The following is a 20,835-nucleotide window of genomic DNA, read 5'->3' on the forward strand; positions in this document are numbered from 1 at the left end:
CCATGTTTTGGATGCATCGGACTGACCATCCAGGAGATGAACCATGTTTTGGATGCATCGGACTGACCATCCAGGAGATGAACCATGTTTTGGATGCATCGGACTGACCATCCAGGAGATGAACCATGTTTTGGATGCATCGGACTGACCATCCAGGAGATGAACCATGTTTTGGATGCATCGGACTGACCATCCAGGAGATGAACCATGTTTTGAAGCTACTGTGTTTGTTTACAATTACATTGATAACAATGGAGTTAAACAACAAGCAACAAGCTCATGAGGCATTAAGTTATACTCTTCAAGCATCAATGCGCCCGAGTGGCGCAGTGGTCTAAGGCAGTGCTAGCTGTGCCACTAGAGATCCTGGTTCAAGTCCAGGCTCTGTCGCAGCTGGCCGCGACCAGGAGACCCATGGGCGGCGCACAATTGGTCCAGCGTCGTCCAAGGTAGTGGAGGGTTTGGCCGGCAGGGATGTGGGTTCGTTTCCCACGGGGGGCCAGTATGAAAAAACAAAACAAAAAACATGTATGCATTCACTAACTGTAAGTCGCTCTGGATAAGAGCGTCTGCTAAAATGTATATATAATGCATTTTATAAAGTCCTCTAATGGAGGTACCAGTCCCCTTTAATAAATCATAAACAAAAGCTCTGAAGAGCCATTATCTGGTGTCCAAGTTACAGAAAACAGAAAAAACTACTTTCCCGGCTCCAAAGTATCAACAGTCAGAGCATCTCTCCATCCCAAATCCCCAACCAACCCTAGTGGAGCCAACTGGGCCTGCTTTGGACTTTTCACTCCAGACCTAATTAGCTGTGTTAATAGGATTTGGCTTCTGGTGGTTCCATGTTGTAAGACATGAGCTTTAAACCACAGAGACTACCTGAGTGATATTTAGCCTCTGAAGCTGCAGAGGAGCGACACTTTGACTTAGTAACCCTTGAACAGTAGCCCACCTAACAACTCATTGTCTTTTTATCTGGAGATCTTGATCATCTAAGGGGTCTTCAATCACCTCAACGACCTGTCAATCAAACAATCTTCCTGTAGGAGATCGTTTGTTTTGTTTTAGCACACGTTTAGTGACTGCAAACCTGTTTCTGTGTTGCTAAGCACCCAGAACATCTAACCGCCAAGATGTCGATGGACGTGCCTGAGGATCTGGAGATGGAGGGAGAGGAAGGGATCGACTCCAAGGAGCTGAAGAAGCAGCTGGCAGAGTCCAAGGCAGTTAAAGTGCTGATGCTAGGTAAGTGAACCAACCCATTGGTGTGAATGTATGGGAGATGCTTCGGAGACATGCTCTTGTGATGAGTAGCCCTGTCTGAAACTTGTAAGGCTGGAGAATGTACTTTTTTGGTCTAATGGCTAAGATGTTGGGATCCCCCATTAGATTTGGTTCCTCTTCATAAAGGAACTGAAAGGCAATTATTTCAGCTAAATACCATGGAATCGTAAACAGGATATTTGTTGTGACGTGTGATGTGATATCAGAGATTTGGTTGAGGTCAGTGGTGGAAAAAGGTGCCCAATTGTCATACTTGAGTAAAAGTAGATACCTTAATAGAAAATGACTCAAGTAAAAGTGAAAGTCACCCAGTAAAATACTACTTGAATAAAAGTCTAAAGGTATGTGGTTTTAATATACTTAAGTATCAAAAGTAAATGTAATTGCTAAAATGTACTTAAGTATCAAAAGTAAAAGTACAAGTATAAATCATTTCAAATTCCATATATTAAGCAATCCAGACGGCACTATTTATTTGTATTTATGGATAGCCAGGGGCACACTCCAACACTCAGAAATTTTACAAACAAAGCATGTGTGTTTAGTGAGTCCGCCAGATCAGAGGCAGTAGGGATGACCAGGGTGGTTCTCTTGATAAGTGTGTAAATTGGGCCATTTTCCTGTCCTGCTAAGCATAAAAAAATGTAACGAGTACTTTTGGATGTCAGGGAAAATGTATGTGGTAAAAAGTACATTATTTTCTTCAGGAATATAGTAAGGTAAAAGTTTTCAAAAATATAAATAGTAATGTAAAGTACAAATACCCCAAAAAACGACTTAAGTATTACTTTAAAGTATTTTTACACCACTGGTTTGTCTTAAACTGCCACCCATTTCCATCAAAAACAGACAATAAGGCCTAGATTCAATCAGATCAAGCGTCAACAGGCGATAGCCGACACCCGCATGGCTGACGTTTTGGCGAAGTCGGAGGTGGAACTGCGTTGGAGCTGTTAAAATCGGTGAACAGCTCCAACACAGTTCCACCTCCGACACCGCCAAAACATCAGCTATGCAGATGTCGGCATCGCCGGTTAATCTGATTGATCACTGATCTGATTGAACACCCGCATTAGAAGTTCAGAACGAGAAAGTGTAGGCTATATAGAAATAATGACGCTCAAATTGAAAATCATTCAGCCTAACCAACGTGAAGATTACTTCTCACATTCCAGTGTTACAACTTGTAAACAAGTCTGCATGGGATTTCTATTGTTGCGACTGTGCAGCCAATGGCAATGTCCGCTTTAGGTTTAATGCCCGGCGTTATGAAACTGATGATTTGTCTCCAACAGATGGTTTGTTTACGTTTCTACCGTTGTGGCTAGATGGAGGCTTACAGCTCCATCTAGTGGTTGCGTCGGGGACAACAGTTGTTGACAACTAGCGTTGTAGCTAAACCGAACTCTAATCCTTTTCCAAACCTTAACCTCATTCTCCTAATTTGCTGCATTAATTCACCTAACCTGCCTTGCTAAGTCACCTAACCTGTCACTATAATTATCCTAACCTGCCACATAAATTATCCTAACCTGCTATGTAAACAAATCCTCATTACTACCACACCGGAACTGCTTGTGGATTTGACAGCTCTATAACAGTTCCGCCTCCAACACCGTCAGAACAACTGCTATGCAGATGTCGGCTGAAACGGATCTGATTGAACCGGGCCCTGAGTACTGATTCTGTCTGTGAATTGAATATGCACTTTGTCTGAACATTGACAGTTAAGAGCAAACAAACACACACAGATCAATGCATAATGTTCTTTCTCTCTGAATGTTTAAGCTATATGTGACTGAACCTATACAAGAAGGAACAGATTGTTTGTGGTTTCTTAAAGTACAGATTCAGACCTTGAGGTACATTGAGGTACATTGCTCCCGCCCAGTGAGTCCAGTCCAGGGGAAAGTCAGGACACAGTGAGATGGTCAAAGAATCACTACTAAAAGGTCCAAGCGAAACATGGAACCCTGCCGATGAGATGCCAAGCCGATTACACTAACTGGTTTAGCCCAGACAGTAGACCCATGCTCTCCTCTGACAGCATTCACCCTTTCACACTACTGTGCCAACCCAATCCAAACTGTACTGTGCTGGCTCAGAATTTAAGTATTATTTTTTACACAGTTATTTTTACAGCACAGCACTCTTCCAGAACCTATGATGTATGGATTCAGATGGGCTCTGGGCTCAGCTGGATTTAGCTGGGCTGAGCCTCAGTAGTGCCAAAGGGTAATTCCCTTAGCCTCTCTGCATGTCACTACTTAAAGGCTCAGTCAATGCCAATGATCCTAATCCAGAAACAGGTCTCAGTATATACATCCAGATACTGGAAATAGACAGATCTATTTTGATAAGCCTAACCAGACCTACTGGCTAACCCCGAGGTCTCCGCAAGCTGTTTTAGCAACTTGTACCCTTTTCACACTACTGTGCCGAACTAAGTCAAGATGAGCTGATTTGGCCTGGTTCCACTTCCACTGGAACCGTGCTGGAAAGGTGGTGTCATGTCTCACACAGTGCTCTCACTCCTACTAGTGGTAGTGTAAAAAATAGTGTTGTGTTCTTTAGCAGACAGTGTTAGTGTGACCGACTGACCGGGGTTCAAATTCTGTGTTAGCCCTCTGAGCTAAAGCCTAGACATTAGATTGGAGACAGGGGGAGATAACACAAATCTTAAGGTCTCAGGTTGCTGAGCAGGCAAGCATAGTTCAATTAACGACTTCTGTTACTTTAGCTCTTGTCTTGATACAAAGTGGCAAGATGACATGTTTCCAGGTTGCATTATGCTTGCTGTGTTAAGACACAGGACCAGGTTACATAATGCTTGCTGTGTTAAGACACAGGACCAGGTTACATAATGCTTGCTGTGTTAAGACACAGGACCAGGTTACATAATGCTTGCTGTGTTAAGACACAGGACCAGGTTGCATAATGCTTGCTGTGTTAAGACACAGGACCAGGTTGCATAATGCTTGCTGTGTTAAGACACAGGACCAGGTTGCATAATGCTTGCTGTGTTAAGACACAGGACCAGGTTGCATAATGCTTGCTGTGTTAAGACACAGGACCAGGTTGTATAATGCTTGCTGTGTTAAGACACAGGACCAGGTTACATAATGCTTGCTGTGTTAAGACACAGGACCAGGTTACATAATGCTTGCTGTGTTAAGACACAGGACCAGGTTGCATAATGCTTGCTGTGTTAAGACACAGGACCAGGTTGCATAATGCTTGCTGTGTTAAGACACAGGACCAGGTTACATAATGCTTGCTGTGTTAAGACACAGGACCAGGTTACATAATGCTTGCTGTGTTAAGACACAGGACCAGGTTGCATAATGCTTGCTGTGTTAAGACACAGGAGACACAAAGCCCATCCATAACACTCAGCAAGGGGGTACGTGAAGAGGAGGGTGGGCCAACCTTAATCTGGAAGGGTACTGAGCCCAATGGGTGCTGTCTGTGGCTAGGAGTGGCGCAGGGCTCATCCAATAGAAGCCTCTCCATCAGAGGCTTCTATTGGATGACGTCCCTCTATGGTCTCTATTACTGTTGTGTTGTTGAATAATCTAATCAACTTTACTACAATTACAGGATGACATTATATACTGACTGGCCTGGTTACAGGATGACATTATATACTGACTGGCCTGGTTACAGGATTACATTATATACTGACTGGCCTGGTTACAGGATGACATTATATACTGACTGGCCTGGCCTGGTTACAGGATGACATTATATACTGACTGGCCTGGCCTGGTTACAGGATGACATTATATACTGACTGGCCTGGTTACAGGATGACATTATATACCGACTGGCCTGGCCTGGTTACAGGATGACATTATATACTGACTGGCCTGGCCTGGTTACAGGATGACATTATATACTGACTGGCCTGGTTACAGGGTGACATTATATACTGACTGGCCTGGCCTGGTTACAGGATGACATTATATACTGACTGGCCTGGTTACAGGATGACATTATATACTGACTGGCCTGGCCTGGTTACAGGATGACATTATATACTGACTGGCCTGGCCTGGTTACAGGATGACATTATATACTGACTGGCCTGGTTACAGGATGACATTATATACTGTGCCTGGCCTGGTTACAGGATGACATTATATACTGACTGGCCTGGCCTGGTTACAGGATGACATTATATACTGACTGGCCTGGTTACAGGATGACATTATATACTGACTGGCCTGGCCTGGTTACAGGATGACATTATATACTGACTGGCCTGGCCTGGTTACAGGATGACATTATATACTGACTGGCCTGGCCTGGTTACAGGATGACATTATATACTGACTGGCCTGGCCTGGTTACAGGATGACATTATATACTGACTGGCCTGGCCTGGTTACAGGATGACATTATATACTGACTGGCCTGGCCTGGTTACAGGATGACATTATATACTGACTGGCCTGGTTACAGGATGACATTATATACTGACTGGCCTGGCCTGGTTACAGGATGACATTATATACTGACTGGCCTGGCCTGGTTACAGGATGACATTATATACCGACTGGCCTGGTTACAGGATGACATTATATACTGACTGGCCTGGCCTGGTTACAGGATGACATTATATACTGACTGGCCTGGCCTGGTTACAGGATGACATTATATACTGACTGGCCTGGCCTGGTTACAGGATGACATTATATACTGACTGGCCTGGCCTGGTTACAGGATGACATTATATACTGACTGGCCTGGCCTGGTTACAGGATGACGTTATATACTGACTGGCCTGGTTACAGGATGACATTATATACTGACTGGCCTGGTTACAGGATGACATTATATACTGACTGGCCTGGCCTGGTTACAGGATGACATTATATACTGACTGGCCTGGTTACAGGATGACATTATATACTGACTGGCCTGGCCTGGTTACAGGATGACATTATATACTGACTGGCCTGGTTACAGGATGACATTATATACTGACTGGCCTGGCCTGGTTACAGGATGACATTATATACTGACTGGCCTGGCTCTGGTTACAGGATGACATTATATACTGACTGGCCTGGCCTGGTTACAGGATGACATTATATACTGACTGGCCTGGCCTGGTTACAGGATGACATTATATACTGACTGGCCTGGTTACAGGATGACATTATATACTGACTGGCCTGGCCTGGTTACAGGATGACATTATATACTGACTGGCCTGGCCTGGTTACAGGATGACATTATATACTGACTGGCCTGGCCTGGTTACAGGATGACATTATATACTGACTGGCCTGGCCTGGTTACAGGATGACATTATATACTGACTGGCCTGGTTACAGGATGACATTATATACTGACTGGCCTGGTTACAGGATGACATTATATACTGACTGGCCTGGCCTGGTTACAGGATGACATTATATACTGACTGGCCTGGTTACAGGATGACATTATATACTGACTGGCCTGGTTACAAGATGACATTATATACTGAACTGGCCTGGCCTGGTTACAGGATGACATTATATACTGACTGGCCTGGTTACAGGATGACATTATATACTGACTGGCCTGGCCTGGTTACAGGATGACATTATATACTGACTGGCCTGGCCTGGTTACAGGATGACATTATATACTGACTGGCCTGGCCTGGTTACAGGATGACATTATATACTGACTGGCCTGGCCTGGTTACAGGATGACATTATATACTGACTGGCCTGGCCTGGTTACAGGATGACATTATATACTGACTGGCCTGGCCTGGTTACAGGATGACATTATATACTGACTGGCCTGGCCTGGTTACAGGATGACATTATATACTGACTGGCCTGGCCTGGTTACAGGATGACATTATATACTGACTGGCCTGGCCTGGTTACAGGATGACATTATATACTGACTGGCCTGGTTACAGGATGACATTATATACTGACTGGCCTGGCCTGGTTACAGGATGACATTATATACTGACTGGCCTGGCCTGGTTACAGGATGACATTATATACTGACTGGCCTGGTTACAGGATGACATTATATACTGACTGGCCTGGTTACAGGATGACATTATATACTGACTGGCCTGGTTACAGGATGACATTATATACTGACTGGCCTGGTTACAAGATGACATTATATACTGACTGGCCTGGTTACAGGATGACATTATATACTGACTGGCCTGGCCTGGTTACAGGATGACATTATATACTGACTGGCCTGGCCTGGTTACAGGATGACGTTATATACTGACTGGCCTGGCCTGGTTACAGGATGACATTATATACTGACTGGCCTGGTTACAGGATGACATTATATACTGACTGGCCTGGCCTGGTTACAGGATGACATTATATACTGACTGGCCTGGCCTGGTTACAGGATGACATTATATACTGACTGGCCTGGTTACAGGATGACATTATATACTGACTGGCCTGGTTACAGGATGACATTATATACTGACTGGCCTGGTTACAGGATGACATTATATACTGACTGGCCTGGTTACAGGATGACATTATATACTGACTGGCCTGGTTACAGGATGACATTATATACTGACTGGCCTGGTTACAGGATGACATTATATACTGACTGGCCTGGCCTGGTTACAGGATGACATTATATACTGACTGGCCTGGCCTGGTTACAGGATGACATTATATACTGACTGGCCTGGCCTGGTTACAGGATGACATTATATACTGACTGGCCTGGTTACAGGATGACATTATATACTGACTGGCCTGGCCTGGTTACAGGATGACATTATATACTGACTGGCCTGGCCTGGTTACAGGATGACATTATATACTGACTGGCCTGGCCTGGTTACAGGATGACATTATATACTGACTGGCCTGGCCTGGTTACAGGATGACATTATATACTGACTGGCCTGGCCTGGTTACAGGATGACATTATATACTGACTGGCCTGGCCTGGTTACAGGATGACATTATATACTGACTGGCCTGGCCTGGTTACAGGATGACATTATATACTGACTGGCCTGGTTACAGGATGACATTATATACTGACTGGCCTGGCCTGGTTACAGGATGACATTATATACTGACTGGCCTGGCCTGGTTACAGGATGACATTATATACTGACTGGACTGGCCTGGTTACAGGATGACATTATATACTGACTGGCCTGGCCTGGTTACAGGATGACATTATATACTGACTGGCCTGGCCTGGTTACAGGATGACATTATATACTGGCCTGGCCTGGTTACAGGATGACATTATATACTGACTGGCCTGGCCTGGTTACAGGATGACATTATATACTGACTGGCCTGGCCTGGTTACAGGATGACATTATATACTGACTGGCCTGGCCTGGTTACAGGATGACATTATATACTGGCCTGGCCTGGTTACAGGATGACATTATATACTGACTGGCCTGGCCTGGTTACAGGATGACATTATATACTGACTGGCCTGGTTACAGGATGACATTATATACTGACTGGCCTGGCCTGGTTACAGGATGACATTATATACTGACTGGCCTGGCCTGGTTACAGGATGACATTATATACTGACTGGCCTGGCCTGGTTACAGGATGACGTTATATACTGACTGGCCTGGTTACAGGATGACATTATATACTGACTGGCCTGGCCTGGTTACAGGATGACATTATATACTGACTGGCCTGGCCTGGTTACAGGATGACATTATATACTGACTGGCCTGGTTACAGGATGACATTATATACTGACTGGCCTGGCCTGGTTACAGGATGACGTTATATACTGACTGGCCTGGTTACAGGATGACATTATATACTGACTGGCCTGGCCTGGTTACAGGATGACATTATATACTGACTGGCCTGGCCTGGTTACAGGATGACATTATATACTGACTGGCCTGGCCTGGTTACAGGATGACATTATATACTGACTGGCCTGGCCTGGTTACAGGATGACATTATATACTGACTGGCCTGGCCTGGTTACAGGATGACATTATATACTGACTGGCCTGGCCTGGTTACAGGATGACGTTATATGAACAGGCAAGCTTAGTGGTTAAGAGCGTTGTGCCAGTAACCGAAAGGTCGCTGGTTCTAATCCCCAAGCTGACTAGGTGAAAAATCTGTCGATGTGCCCTTGAGCAAGGCACTTAACCCTGATTGCTCCTGTAAGTTGCTCTGGATAAGAGTGTCTGCTAAATGACTAAAAATATACTGGCCTGGCCTGGTTACAGGATTACATTATATACTGACTGGCCTGGCCTGGTTACAGGATGACATTATATACTGACTGGCCTGGTTACAGGATGACATTATATACTGACTGGCCTGGCCTGGTTACAGGATGACATTATATACTGACTGGCCTGGTTACAGGATGACATTATATACTGACTGGCCTGGTTACAGGATTACATTATATACTGACTGGCCTGGCCTGGTTACAGGATGACATTATATACTGACTGGCCTGGTTACAGGATGACATTATATACTGACTGGCCTGGTTACAGGATGACATTATATACTGACTGGCCTGGCCTGGTTACAGGATGACATTATATACTGACTGGCCTGGTTACAGGATGACATTATATACTGACTGGCCTGGTTACAGGATGACATTATATACGATGACTGGCCTGGTTACAGGATGACATTATATACTGACTGGCCTGGTTACAGGATGACATTATATACTGACTGGCCTGGCCTGGTTACAGGATGAGGTCGGTACCATAGTGTTGATTGATTAATTTAATTTATTTGATAAGTGAAAGTAAAAGGCCCCTCCAGCCAGAGACAACATTAAATACATTAAAACGATAAAAACACAATAAAGCCTGAGGACTTATTTCCATTACGGTCCTCTCTGAGTAACCTCTTTCCATTACGGTCCTCTCTGAGTAACCTCTTTCCATTACGGTCCTCTCTGAGTAACCTCTTTCCATTACGGTCCTCTCTGAGTAACCTCTTTCCATTACGGTCCTCTCTGAGTAACCTCTTTCCATTACGGTCCTCTCTGAGTAACCTCTTTCCATTACGGTCCTCTCTGAGTAACCTCTTTCCAGTATGGTCCTCTCTGAGTAGCCTCTTTCCATTATGGTCCTCTCTGAGTAGCCTCTTTCCATTATGGTCCTCTCTGAGTAGCAGTAGTAGTATGATGTTTAAATAAGTGACACCAAGGCCTTTGTCCTGAAGTGTCTGAGACCCAGTGAGGCCCAGAGACTTCAGTGAGGCCCAGTGAGACCCTGTGAGGCCCAGAGACTTCAGTGAGGCCCAGTGAGACCCTGTGAGGCCCAGAGACTTCAGTGAGGCCCAGTGAGACCCTGTGACTTCAGTGAGGCCCAGTGAGGCCCAGAGACTTCAGTGAGACCCTGTGAGGCCCAGAGACTTCAGTGAGGCCCAGTGAGACCCTGTGAGGCCCAGAGACTTCAGTGAGGCCCAGTGAGGCCCAGAGACTTCAGTGAGGCCCAGTGAGACCCTGTGAGGCCCAGAGACTTCAGTGAGGCCCAGTGAGACCCTGTGAGGCCCAGAGACTTCAGTGAGGCCCAGTGAGACCCTGTGAGGCCCAGAGACTTCAGTGAGGCCCAGTGAGGCCCAGAGACGTCAGTGAGGCCCAGTGAGGCCCAGTGAGGCCCAGAGACGTCAGTGAGGCCCAGTGAGGCCCAGTGAGACCCTGTGAGGCCCAGAGACGTCAGTGATCTCCTCACAGACTGTCCTCTTGCTCTATTGTCACTCTTCCTCATAATCTAACTGGGTCACATTAGTGAGTGGTGTTTATTATGTTTCAGTAGTGCACTATATAGGGAATAGGGTGCCATTTGGGACTTAACCTATATTTCTCTAGCCACCAGGTCCAAGAGTATTCTTAGCCTGAGGTACTGTAATTATGTTACATATTGTGTCACTGATAAAAGTCAAAAGATATGTAATGAAAAGGCTTTTGTTTTGACACTTTACCACCAGCAGGACTTACTGTTCTTCTAATGCATTACATTATCTGCCTGTGTCAGTGATGAAAGCCATGTAATGAAAAGTTAAATGGATGACATTTAACTGTCAATAAATTGTGTATTTTTGTTTTCTTTCAGGTGCTGAGGAGTCGGGGAAAACAACCATCGTAAAACAAATGAAGTGAGTTAATTAAAAACTGAAGCCTCTCACTGTGAATGTGGGGCAGCTGAGAGAAGTGAGCCACAGTGTCACAAATACACCACTAGGTGGCAGTTTGGATAAGTGAGCAACTAACTACTTCTTCTTCTTCTTCTTCTTCTTCTTCTTCTTCTTCTTCTTCACAGAATCCTCCACCTGGGTGGTTTTAATAAGGAGGAGAAGACGAAGTACAGAGAGGTGATCTTTGGTAACATCCTGCAGTCAGCTCTGTCCATCGTCAGAGGAATGAGCATCCTGGGGATCAAGTACGGATCACCAGCCGCAGAGGTGGGTACTGCAGGCTGGGTGTGTGTTTGTAGAACTATACTATAATATAATATACTCTACCATACTACAGTATATTATACTACACTGTATGGACCTGTTATACTAAACTGTACTGACATATGTGTTGTTCTCTGTGTCCAGGATGAGGGCAAGAAGCTGGAGAACCTTTCCAACTCTATTGAAGAGGGCACCATGCCTCCTGAGCTGGCTGAGTGCATCAAGAAGCTGTGGATGGACCCTGGCATCCAGGAGTGCTTCGAGAGAGCAGCTGAGGGCTACCAGCTCCTCGACTCCGCTCACTAGTGAGTTAATATATCTGCCTTTATTACTCAGGACCCGTATTCACTAGTGTCTCAGAGTAGGAGTGTTGATCTAGGATCTGTCTTATTCCTTTTGATCTAAAAGGCAAACCTGATCCTAGATCAGAACTTCTACTCTGAGACGCTTTATGAATACGAGCAGCTTTGCCATTTACAGCTCCCTCAGTGATCTGATCTTGATTGATTGACTCCGCGACTCTCCCACAGCTCCCTCAGTGATCTGATCTTGATTGATTGACTCCGCGACTCTTGATTGATTGACTCCGCGACTCTCCCACAGCTCCCTCAGTGATCTGATCTTGATTGATTGACTCCGCGACTCTCCCACAGCTTCCTCAGTGATCTGATCTTGATTGATTGACTCCGCGACTCTCCCACAGCTCCCTCAGTGATCTGATCTTGATTGATTGACTCCGCGACTCTCCCACAGCTCCCACAGTGATCTGATCTTGATTGATTGACTCCGCGACTCTCCCACAGCTCCCTCAGTGATCTGATCTTGATTGATTGACTCCGCGACTCTCCCACAGCTTCCTCAGTGACCTGGACCGCATCACCGTGGCTGACTTGATCCCCAATGACCAGGACATCCTACGGTGCAGGATCAAGACCGGCGGGGTTAACGAGGAGAGGTTCATCTGCAAAGACGTCAAATTCAGGTGAGTGTAACTGGTGCGATTGAACCGGGGACCTCTTGCACAACAACCCAACGTCTTAACCATTAGAGAAAATCCTTGTGATCTGAGAGCAGCATTTGGGCTTACAACTCTAAAGGCCGTGTTTACAGAGGCAGCCCAATTCCAATCTTTTTTTCTCACTAATTGGTATTTTGACCAATCAGATCAGCTCTTTTGCCATTACCAATTACGCGGCAAAAAAACAGAATTGGGCTGCCTCTGTAAACGCAGCCTGTCAGGGCTATGTCTTCACGAGAGTGTGATTCCAAATCACCTCCACTACACTAGCTCATTACCGTAAAGACTTATAGTGTGTGATTCCAAATCACCTCCACTACACTAGCTCATTACCGTAGAGACTTATAGTGTGTGATTCCAAATCAACTCCACTACACTAGCTCATTACCGTAGAGACTTATAGTGTGTGATTCCAAATCAACTCCACTACACTAGCTCATTACTGTAAAGACTTATAGTGTGTGATTCCAAATCAACTCCACTACACTAGCTCATTACCGTAGAGACTTATAGTGTGTGATTCCAAATCAACTCCACTACACTAGCTCATTACCGTAGAGACTTATAGTGTGTGATTCCAAATCAACTCCACTACACTAGCTCATTACTGTAAAGACTTATAGTGTGTGATTCCAAATCAACTCCACTACACTAGCTCATTACTGTAAAGACTTATAGTGTGTGATTCCAAATCAACTCCACTACACTAGCTCATTACTGTAAATACTTAGTGTGTGATTCCAAATCAACTCCACTACACTAGCTCATTACTGTAAAGACTTATAGTGTGTGATTCCAAATCAACTCCACTACACTAGCTCATTACTGTAAAGACTTATAGTGTGTGATTACAAATCAACTACACTACACTAGCTCATTACCGTAGAGACTTATAGTGTGTGATTCCAAATCACCTCCACTACACTAGCTCATTACTGTAAAGACTTATAGTGTGTGATTCCAAATCACCTCCCCTACACTAGCTCATTACTGTAAAGACTTATAGTGTGTGATGTATTTGTTTTATTTGTATGTGATCGCTGCTGGAATTGAACCATCAACCTTGGCATTGCAAGTGCCACGCTGTCACCATTTACACCAACTATGTGTAAAAAGCACACACTGGAGGAGCTGTGATATGTTCCTGATGCATGCTCACGGTGATGAAGTGATGTAGCTGCTGACAGCTCCTCTCCTGTAAAAAAAAAGGGCTTGATTGGTTAACTGATTGATTGCTGTCTCTCTCTCTCTGATGGACAGGATGTTTGATATGAGCGGTAGAAGAGAAGAGAGGAAGAAGTGGATCCACTGTTTCGAGGGCGTCCATTGCATCCTGTTCTGTAGTGCCCTCAGCGCATATGACCTGGTGCTGCTGGAGGACGAGGAGATGGTGAGTGATTACACACACACACACACACACACACACACACACACACACACACACACACACACGCACGCTTCAAAGTTAAAACTAAAGGAGACTACCTCACTGGGGACAGTTGAGAGGGAGATCATTCAACCACACCACAGGAGACGCTAATATGATTCAACCACACCATAGGAGATGCTAATATGATTCAACCACACCATAGGAGACACTGATATGATTCAACCACACCATAGGAGATGCTAATATGATTCAACCACACCATAGGAGATGCTAATATGATTCAACCACACCATAGGAGACGCTAATATGATTCAACCACACCACAGGAGATGCTAATATGATTCAACCACACCATAGGAGACACTGATATGATTCAACCACACCATAGGAGATGCTAATATGATTCAACCACACCATAGGAGATGCTAATATGATTCAACCACACCATAGGAGACGCTAATATGATTCAACCACACCACAGGAGACGCTAATATGATTCAACCACACCATAGGAGATGCTGATATGATTCAACCACACCATAGGAGATGCTAATATGATTCAACCACACCACAGGAGATGCTAATATGATTCAACCACACCATAGGAGATGCTGATATGATTCAACCACACCACAGGAGATGCTAATATGATTCAACCACACCACAGGAGACGCTGATATGATTCAACCACACCATAGGAGATGCTAATATGATTCAACCACACCATAGGAGATGCTAATATGATTCAACCACACCATAGGAGATGCTAATATGATTCAACCACAACATAGGAGATGCTAATATGATTCAACCACACCACAGGAGATGCTAATATGATTCAACCACACCATAGGAGATGCTGATATGATTCAACCACACCACAGGAGATGCTAATATGATTCAACCACACCATAGGAGATGCTGATATGATTCAACCACACCTCACTGGCTAGTGACAGCAGCTAGTTAAGGTTGTTGACTGTTTTGTAGCCCAACGATGATCATGATGATGATGATGATGATGATGATGATGCATCCTTCATTCCTCTGCCCTCCTCTTTTCAGAACCGCATGCACGAGTCTCTCCATCTATTCAACAGTATCTGCAACCACAGGTTCTTCGAGGCCACCACCCACGTGCTTTTCCTCAACAAGAAGGATGTCTTCCAAGAGAAGATCAAGCATGTCCACCTCAATGTCTGCTTCCCTGACTACGACGGTGAGTCCTACTCTGAGTCCCAAATGGCAAAAAGTTGTTTTCCCCTGAGCTTTTGACCTTTCGTTTGGAGTTTATTTACCATGTGTGACGAATGAATGAATACATTGGAAATCTTTCTCAGCCGATTTGTTTAAAAAGTTTAAAGTTGTCACGTGCACTAGTTCAGTGAAATGCCTTTCTTGCTAGCTCTTTCCCAACAATGCAGCAATCAATATCAGTTTATAAAAAATTGTCTAGGGTCAGTAGCTATATACAGGGACAGTTCCAGGGTCAGTAGCTATATACAGGGACAGTTCCAGGGTCAGTAGCTATATACAGGGTCAGTGCCAATCCCATATTTACAATGTGCAGGGATACTGGAGGGGTAGGGTTAGATATGTACAGGATTAAGGTGACTAGGCATCAGGGTATATGATTAACAGAGTAACAGCAGTGCAATATGATAATTGTATGTGCGCGTGTGTTTAGAGTCAGTATGAATATGTGTGCGTGTTATGTGTGTGTGAGCAAATTAAGTGTGTGTGTTTGAGTGTCAGTGTGAGTGAGTGTGTGCGAGTGAGTGTGTGTGAGTGTGTAGTGTGCATAGAGTAAGTGTGAATGCATAGAGTCAGTGCAAAACATTTTAATAAAATTGAAGGGTCAATGCAGATGGATGGCAGGAGTCTCAGCCCCATGGATGTACTGGGCTGTCCGCATCACCCTCTGTAGCGCCATGCGATCGAGGCCGGTGCAGTTGCCATACCAAGCAGTGATGCGGCCAGTCAATATGCTCTCAATGGTGCAGCTGTAGACCTTTTTGAGGATTTGACGGCCCATGCCAACCTCAGTGTTAATCCAGGGCATTTGAACATCAGGTATTCCAAGACAAGTGAACAATGGTTGAGACTGCCACAGTGCTAGAGTCAGCACACCATCTGTTGTTGATGAAGATGCATACCCCTCCCCCTTCTCGATCTCCCTGAATCCAACGTCCTGTCTGCTCAGTGAATGAAAAGCCATGTTTCAGTCTTCAGAAGGCTTGAGAGAAGAGGTGGTCTAGTTTTCCCTTCGCCTTAATAAAAATCGTCAGGGCTCCCGTCTCCTGCCTCTTTTTTGCCTGCGTTTCCTTTTGGATAGCCCGAAAATGGGGTCTGAATTACACAAAGAGCCCAGGGCGGATGAGTTGAAGTCGAAGTTGAAGGCGGAATTGAGGTCGAAGTTGAGATCTAAGTTGAGGTTAGCAACTGCCAATCTGATGTTCAAAAGGTATTCTCGATGGTAAGAAATGACAGCGGATACATTTTGTGCAAAAAAAAGTCAAGAAATAAAAAGTAGCAAAGTTGGGTCGGAGCTCACAAGACGGCAGACATACAGTACGGCGCCATCTTCCATCAGTGTGAACACAGCTTAAAACAACAATAAAAAAAAAACTCATTCCCTCTGGACGGCCAAACGCATACAAAGAGGTCAGCAACTACTCTCTCTGTCAGTTTTTGAACCTCTATATTTGTATTATCTCCATTTAGGGCCAAATACATATGAAGACGCCAGCAACCACGTGAAGATGCAGTTTGAGTCTCTGAACTTGAGGAAGGCAGAGAAACCCATATATACCCACATCACCTGCGCTGTAGACACACAGGACGTGAACCAGGCCTTCGACACCATCACAGACGTCATCAAGACCAACCTAAAGGACGCCGGGCTGTTCTGAGCAGCTCCTGACTGAAGGTATGACTATATTACTTCCTGATGCACGCACGCACGCACACACACACACATGCACACACACACACGCACACCCGCACACACACACACACACACACGCACGCACACACACACACACACACGCACACACACACACACACACGCACACACACACACACACACACGCACACACGCACACACACACTTCAGTGCCTAACAGGAAATCCCTGTCTGAGAACCGACATTAGTGCTGTGGCCTCACTGACACACTGTAACAAGGGCCAGACTATCGGCAATTCAACTTAAAACAACACAATGACATACTGTATTAGGTCTGACATATCTCAATGACATATTTATGGTTATAATTATTACAACCTAATTATACTCCTATTACACGGTCAGTTCAGACCATAGAAATTGATAACTAGAACCGACATACCATTAATATTTCCATGTCCGAGGCGCTTTGTCCCTTCTAGTCATTTTGTTTCTATGGTTCAGACCGTTTGGGACGACTGAAGGATGAGGATGGATGGATGAGTCATAAAGCTAACATTGACTCAATACTATCCCTGTCCATCGCATGACACTACCGTCCACTCTCCCGTCCACTCTCCCGTCCACTCTCCCGTCCACTCTCCCGTCCACTCTCCCTGTCCACTCTCCCCGTCCACTCTCCCGTCCACTCTCCCGTCCACTCTCCCGTCCACTCTCCCGTCCACTCTCCCTGTCCACTCTCCCGTCCACTCTCCCGTCCACTCTCCCTGTCCACTTCTCCCCGTCCACTCTCCCTGTCCACTCTCCCGTCCACTCTCCCCGTCCACTCTCCTGTCCACTCTCCCCCGTCCACTCTCCCGTCCACTCTCCGTCCACTTCTCCCTGCCCACTCTCCCGTCCACTCTACCGTCCACTCTCCCGTCCACTCTCCCGTCCACTCTACCGTCCACTCTCCCGTCCACTCTCCCGTCCACTCTCCCGTCCCGTCCACTCTCCCGTCCACTCTCCCGTCCACTCTCCCTGTCCACTCTCCCGTCCACTCTCCCGTCCACTCTCCCGTCCACTCTCCCGTCCACTCTCCCCGTCCACTCTACCGTCCACTCTCCCGTCCACTCTCCCGTCCACTCTCCCGTCCACTCTCCCGTCCACTCTCCCCGTCCCGTCCACTCTCCCGTCCACTCTCCCGTCCACTCTCCCGTCCACTCTCCCGTCCCCGTCCACTCTCCTCGTCCACTCTCCCGTCCCGTCCACTCTCCCGTCCACTCTCCCGTCCACTCTCCCTGTCCACTCTCCCCGTCCACTCTCCCCGTCCACTCTCCCGTCCACTCTCCCCGTCCACTCTCCCTGTCCACTCTCCCGTCCACTCTCCGTCCACTCTCCCGTCCACTCTCCCCGTCCACTCTACCGTCCACTCTCCCGTCCACTCTCCCCGTCCCACTCTCCCGTCCCACTCTACCGTCCACTCTCCCGTCCACTCTCCCGTCCCGTCCACTCTCCCGTCCACTCTCCCGTCCACTCTCCCTGTCCACTCTCCCGCCCACTCTCCCGTCCACTCTCCCGTCCACTCTCCGTCCACTCTCCCGTCCACTCTCCCGTCCCACTCTCCCGTCCACTCTCCCGTCCCCGTCCACTCTCCCTGTCCACTCTCCCGTCCACTCTCCCGTCCACTCTCCCGTCCACTCTCCCGTCCACTCTACCGTCCACTCTCCCGTCCACTCTCCCGTCCACTCTCCCGCCCCGTCCACTCTCCCCTGTCCACTCTCCCCGTCCACTCTCCCGGTCCACTCTCCCGCCCACTCTCCCGTCCACTCTCCCGTCCACTCTCCCGTCCACTCTCCCGTCCCCGCCCACTCTCCCGTCCACTCTCCCGTCCACTCTCCCTGTCCACTCTCCCGTCCACTCTCCCGTCCACTCTCCCGTCCACTCTACCGTCCACTCTCCCGTCCACTCTCCCGTCCACTCTCCCTGTCCACTCTCCCGTCCACTCTCCCGTCCACTCTCCCGTCCCACTCTACCGTCCACTCTCCCGTCCACTCTCCCTGTCCACTCTCCCGTCCACTCTCCCCGTCCACTCTCCCTGTCCACTCTCCCGTCCACTCTCCCGTCCACTCTCCCGTCCCACTCTCCCGTCCACTCTACCGTCCACTCTCCCGTCCACTCTCCCCGTCCACTCTCCCGTCCACTCTACCGTCCACTCTCCCGTCCACTCTCCCGTCCACTCTCCCTGTCCACTCTCCCGTCCACTCTCCCGTCCACTCTCCCGTCCACTCTCCCGTCCACTCTCCCGTCCACTCTCCCGTCCACTCTACCGTCCACTCTCCCGTCCACTCTCCCTGTCCACTCTCCCGTCCACTCTCCCGTCCACTCTCCCGTCCACTCTCCCGTCCACTCTCCCGTCCACTCTCCCTGTCACTCCCTCTCACATTGCCTCAACACTATCCCAACACTATTAGTCTCCAATGGACCATTACACAGACCTAATTCAACTATACTTCTCTCAAAACAAATGTGGTCAAATATACATTGGAGCAGGGGTGGGCGTTGACACTGCAGTCTTGGAGCGAGAGTGTAGGCTTTTGTTCCAGTTTGGGTGACCAAAACAAACTGAATTTGCAGGCATGATCTATGGCAACAGTAGCATTCACATAGGCACAACAGATTTTCAAAAAATCTCGTAAAAATATGTCTCCAATTGAATTCCTATTTTCTTCCCCTCTCCAGAATTTTCTTCCTACCATCCATCCATCCTTCCTTCCATCCATCCATCGGTTTTATTTGGCCACGGTGCTGGAGGAGGTGAACAGTTGGTGGACAACTGTTTATCTGCTGTCACTGTCACTGTCCTGGTTCCTCGGATGCTCCCTCAACATCAACAATGCTTCACCATCAAGGCATTGGTTTGAAACAAGAGTATCAAGGCAAATTACCTACGGCAGCAGCAGCGGGCCATGTGCTCTTCTTTGTGTGAGGCATTGGACAGCACTTAAATTGTGGAATGTACCTTTAAACCCCTGAAGCTAGTGTTTTTTTGTCTTACCTTCAGTAATCTCCTTTGGTCTCCATTTTAACTTTTAAAAGTTATAACGTAAACAGCTGATATTTCATCGTTTCTAAATGCTATTTTGATCTATTTTAATGGAATAATAACTTAGTAAATAATAGACCTTTATGTCGAGAATAAAGACTTTATCTGAAGTACTGCGAGAAAGAAGGGATCTGTTATTACATGAAATAAAGATGCATAGACTTCCCTTTTCGGTTTCTGATCATTGAAGGTTACACAATCCTATTACATTTACATTTACATTTTAGTCATTTAGCAGACGCTCTTATCCAGAGCGACTTACAGGAGCAAGTAGGGTTAAGTGCCTTGCTCAAGGGCACAACGACAGATTTTTTTTTTTTTTCACCTAGTCGGCTCGGGGATTAGAACCAGCGACCTTTCGGTTACTGGCACAACGCTCTTAACCACTAAGCTACCTGCCGCCCACCTTCCCTACTATTATTACATAGTAGGGAACATGAACATAAAGACACTTTCCCACGGTGGTTGAAGTGAAATGAAAAGATGCCGGTACACATTAGTGATGGGGGGAAAAAATCTATACAGTTATTTTTTATTTGTTTTGACAATATCGCAATATTATTTTTGCGCTAGCTGGCTATACCTGCAACAAAACTCCAGTATTTTTCCTTCATAGCTTGTTCTCCATCTTATTTTTAAATAGGCAGTCAATTCTTCTGCACTTTTATTTCCCTGACTGATCAAAACTCACGTTCTCAT

At 46.4% G+C, this 20,835-nt stretch overlaps 1 protein-coding gene across 1 annotated transcript; it reads left to right on the forward strand.

The window, feature by feature from the left end:
- Window positions 1-867: 867 nt before the first annotated feature.
- On the forward strand, window positions 868-20,302 carry LOC121537724 (guanine nucleotide-binding protein G(t) subunit alpha-2-like). The gene is made up of 9 exons (XM_041845328.2): window positions 868-1,251; window positions 11,393-11,435; window positions 11,600-11,741; window positions 11,883-12,043; window positions 12,592-12,720; window positions 14,017-14,146; window positions 15,212-15,365; window positions 16,871-17,075; window positions 19,773-20,302. The coding sequence occupies exons 1-8, from the start codon at window positions 1,140-1,142 to the stop codon at window positions 17,056-17,058; spliced, it is 1,059 nt and encodes a 352-aa protein (XP_041701262.1). The 5' UTR covers window positions 868-1,139; the 3' UTR covers window positions 17,059-17,075; window positions 19,773-20,302.
- Window positions 20,303-20,835: the final 533 nt, after the last annotated feature.

The sequence above is a fragment of the Coregonus clupeaformis genome, chromosome 24 (genome assembly GCF_020615455.1).
Source record: "Coregonus clupeaformis isolate EN_2021a chromosome 24, ASM2061545v1, whole genome shotgun sequence".
In the NCBI taxonomy this organism is placed as follows: Eukaryota; Metazoa; Chordata; class Actinopteri; order Salmoniformes; family Salmonidae; genus Coregonus; species Coregonus clupeaformis.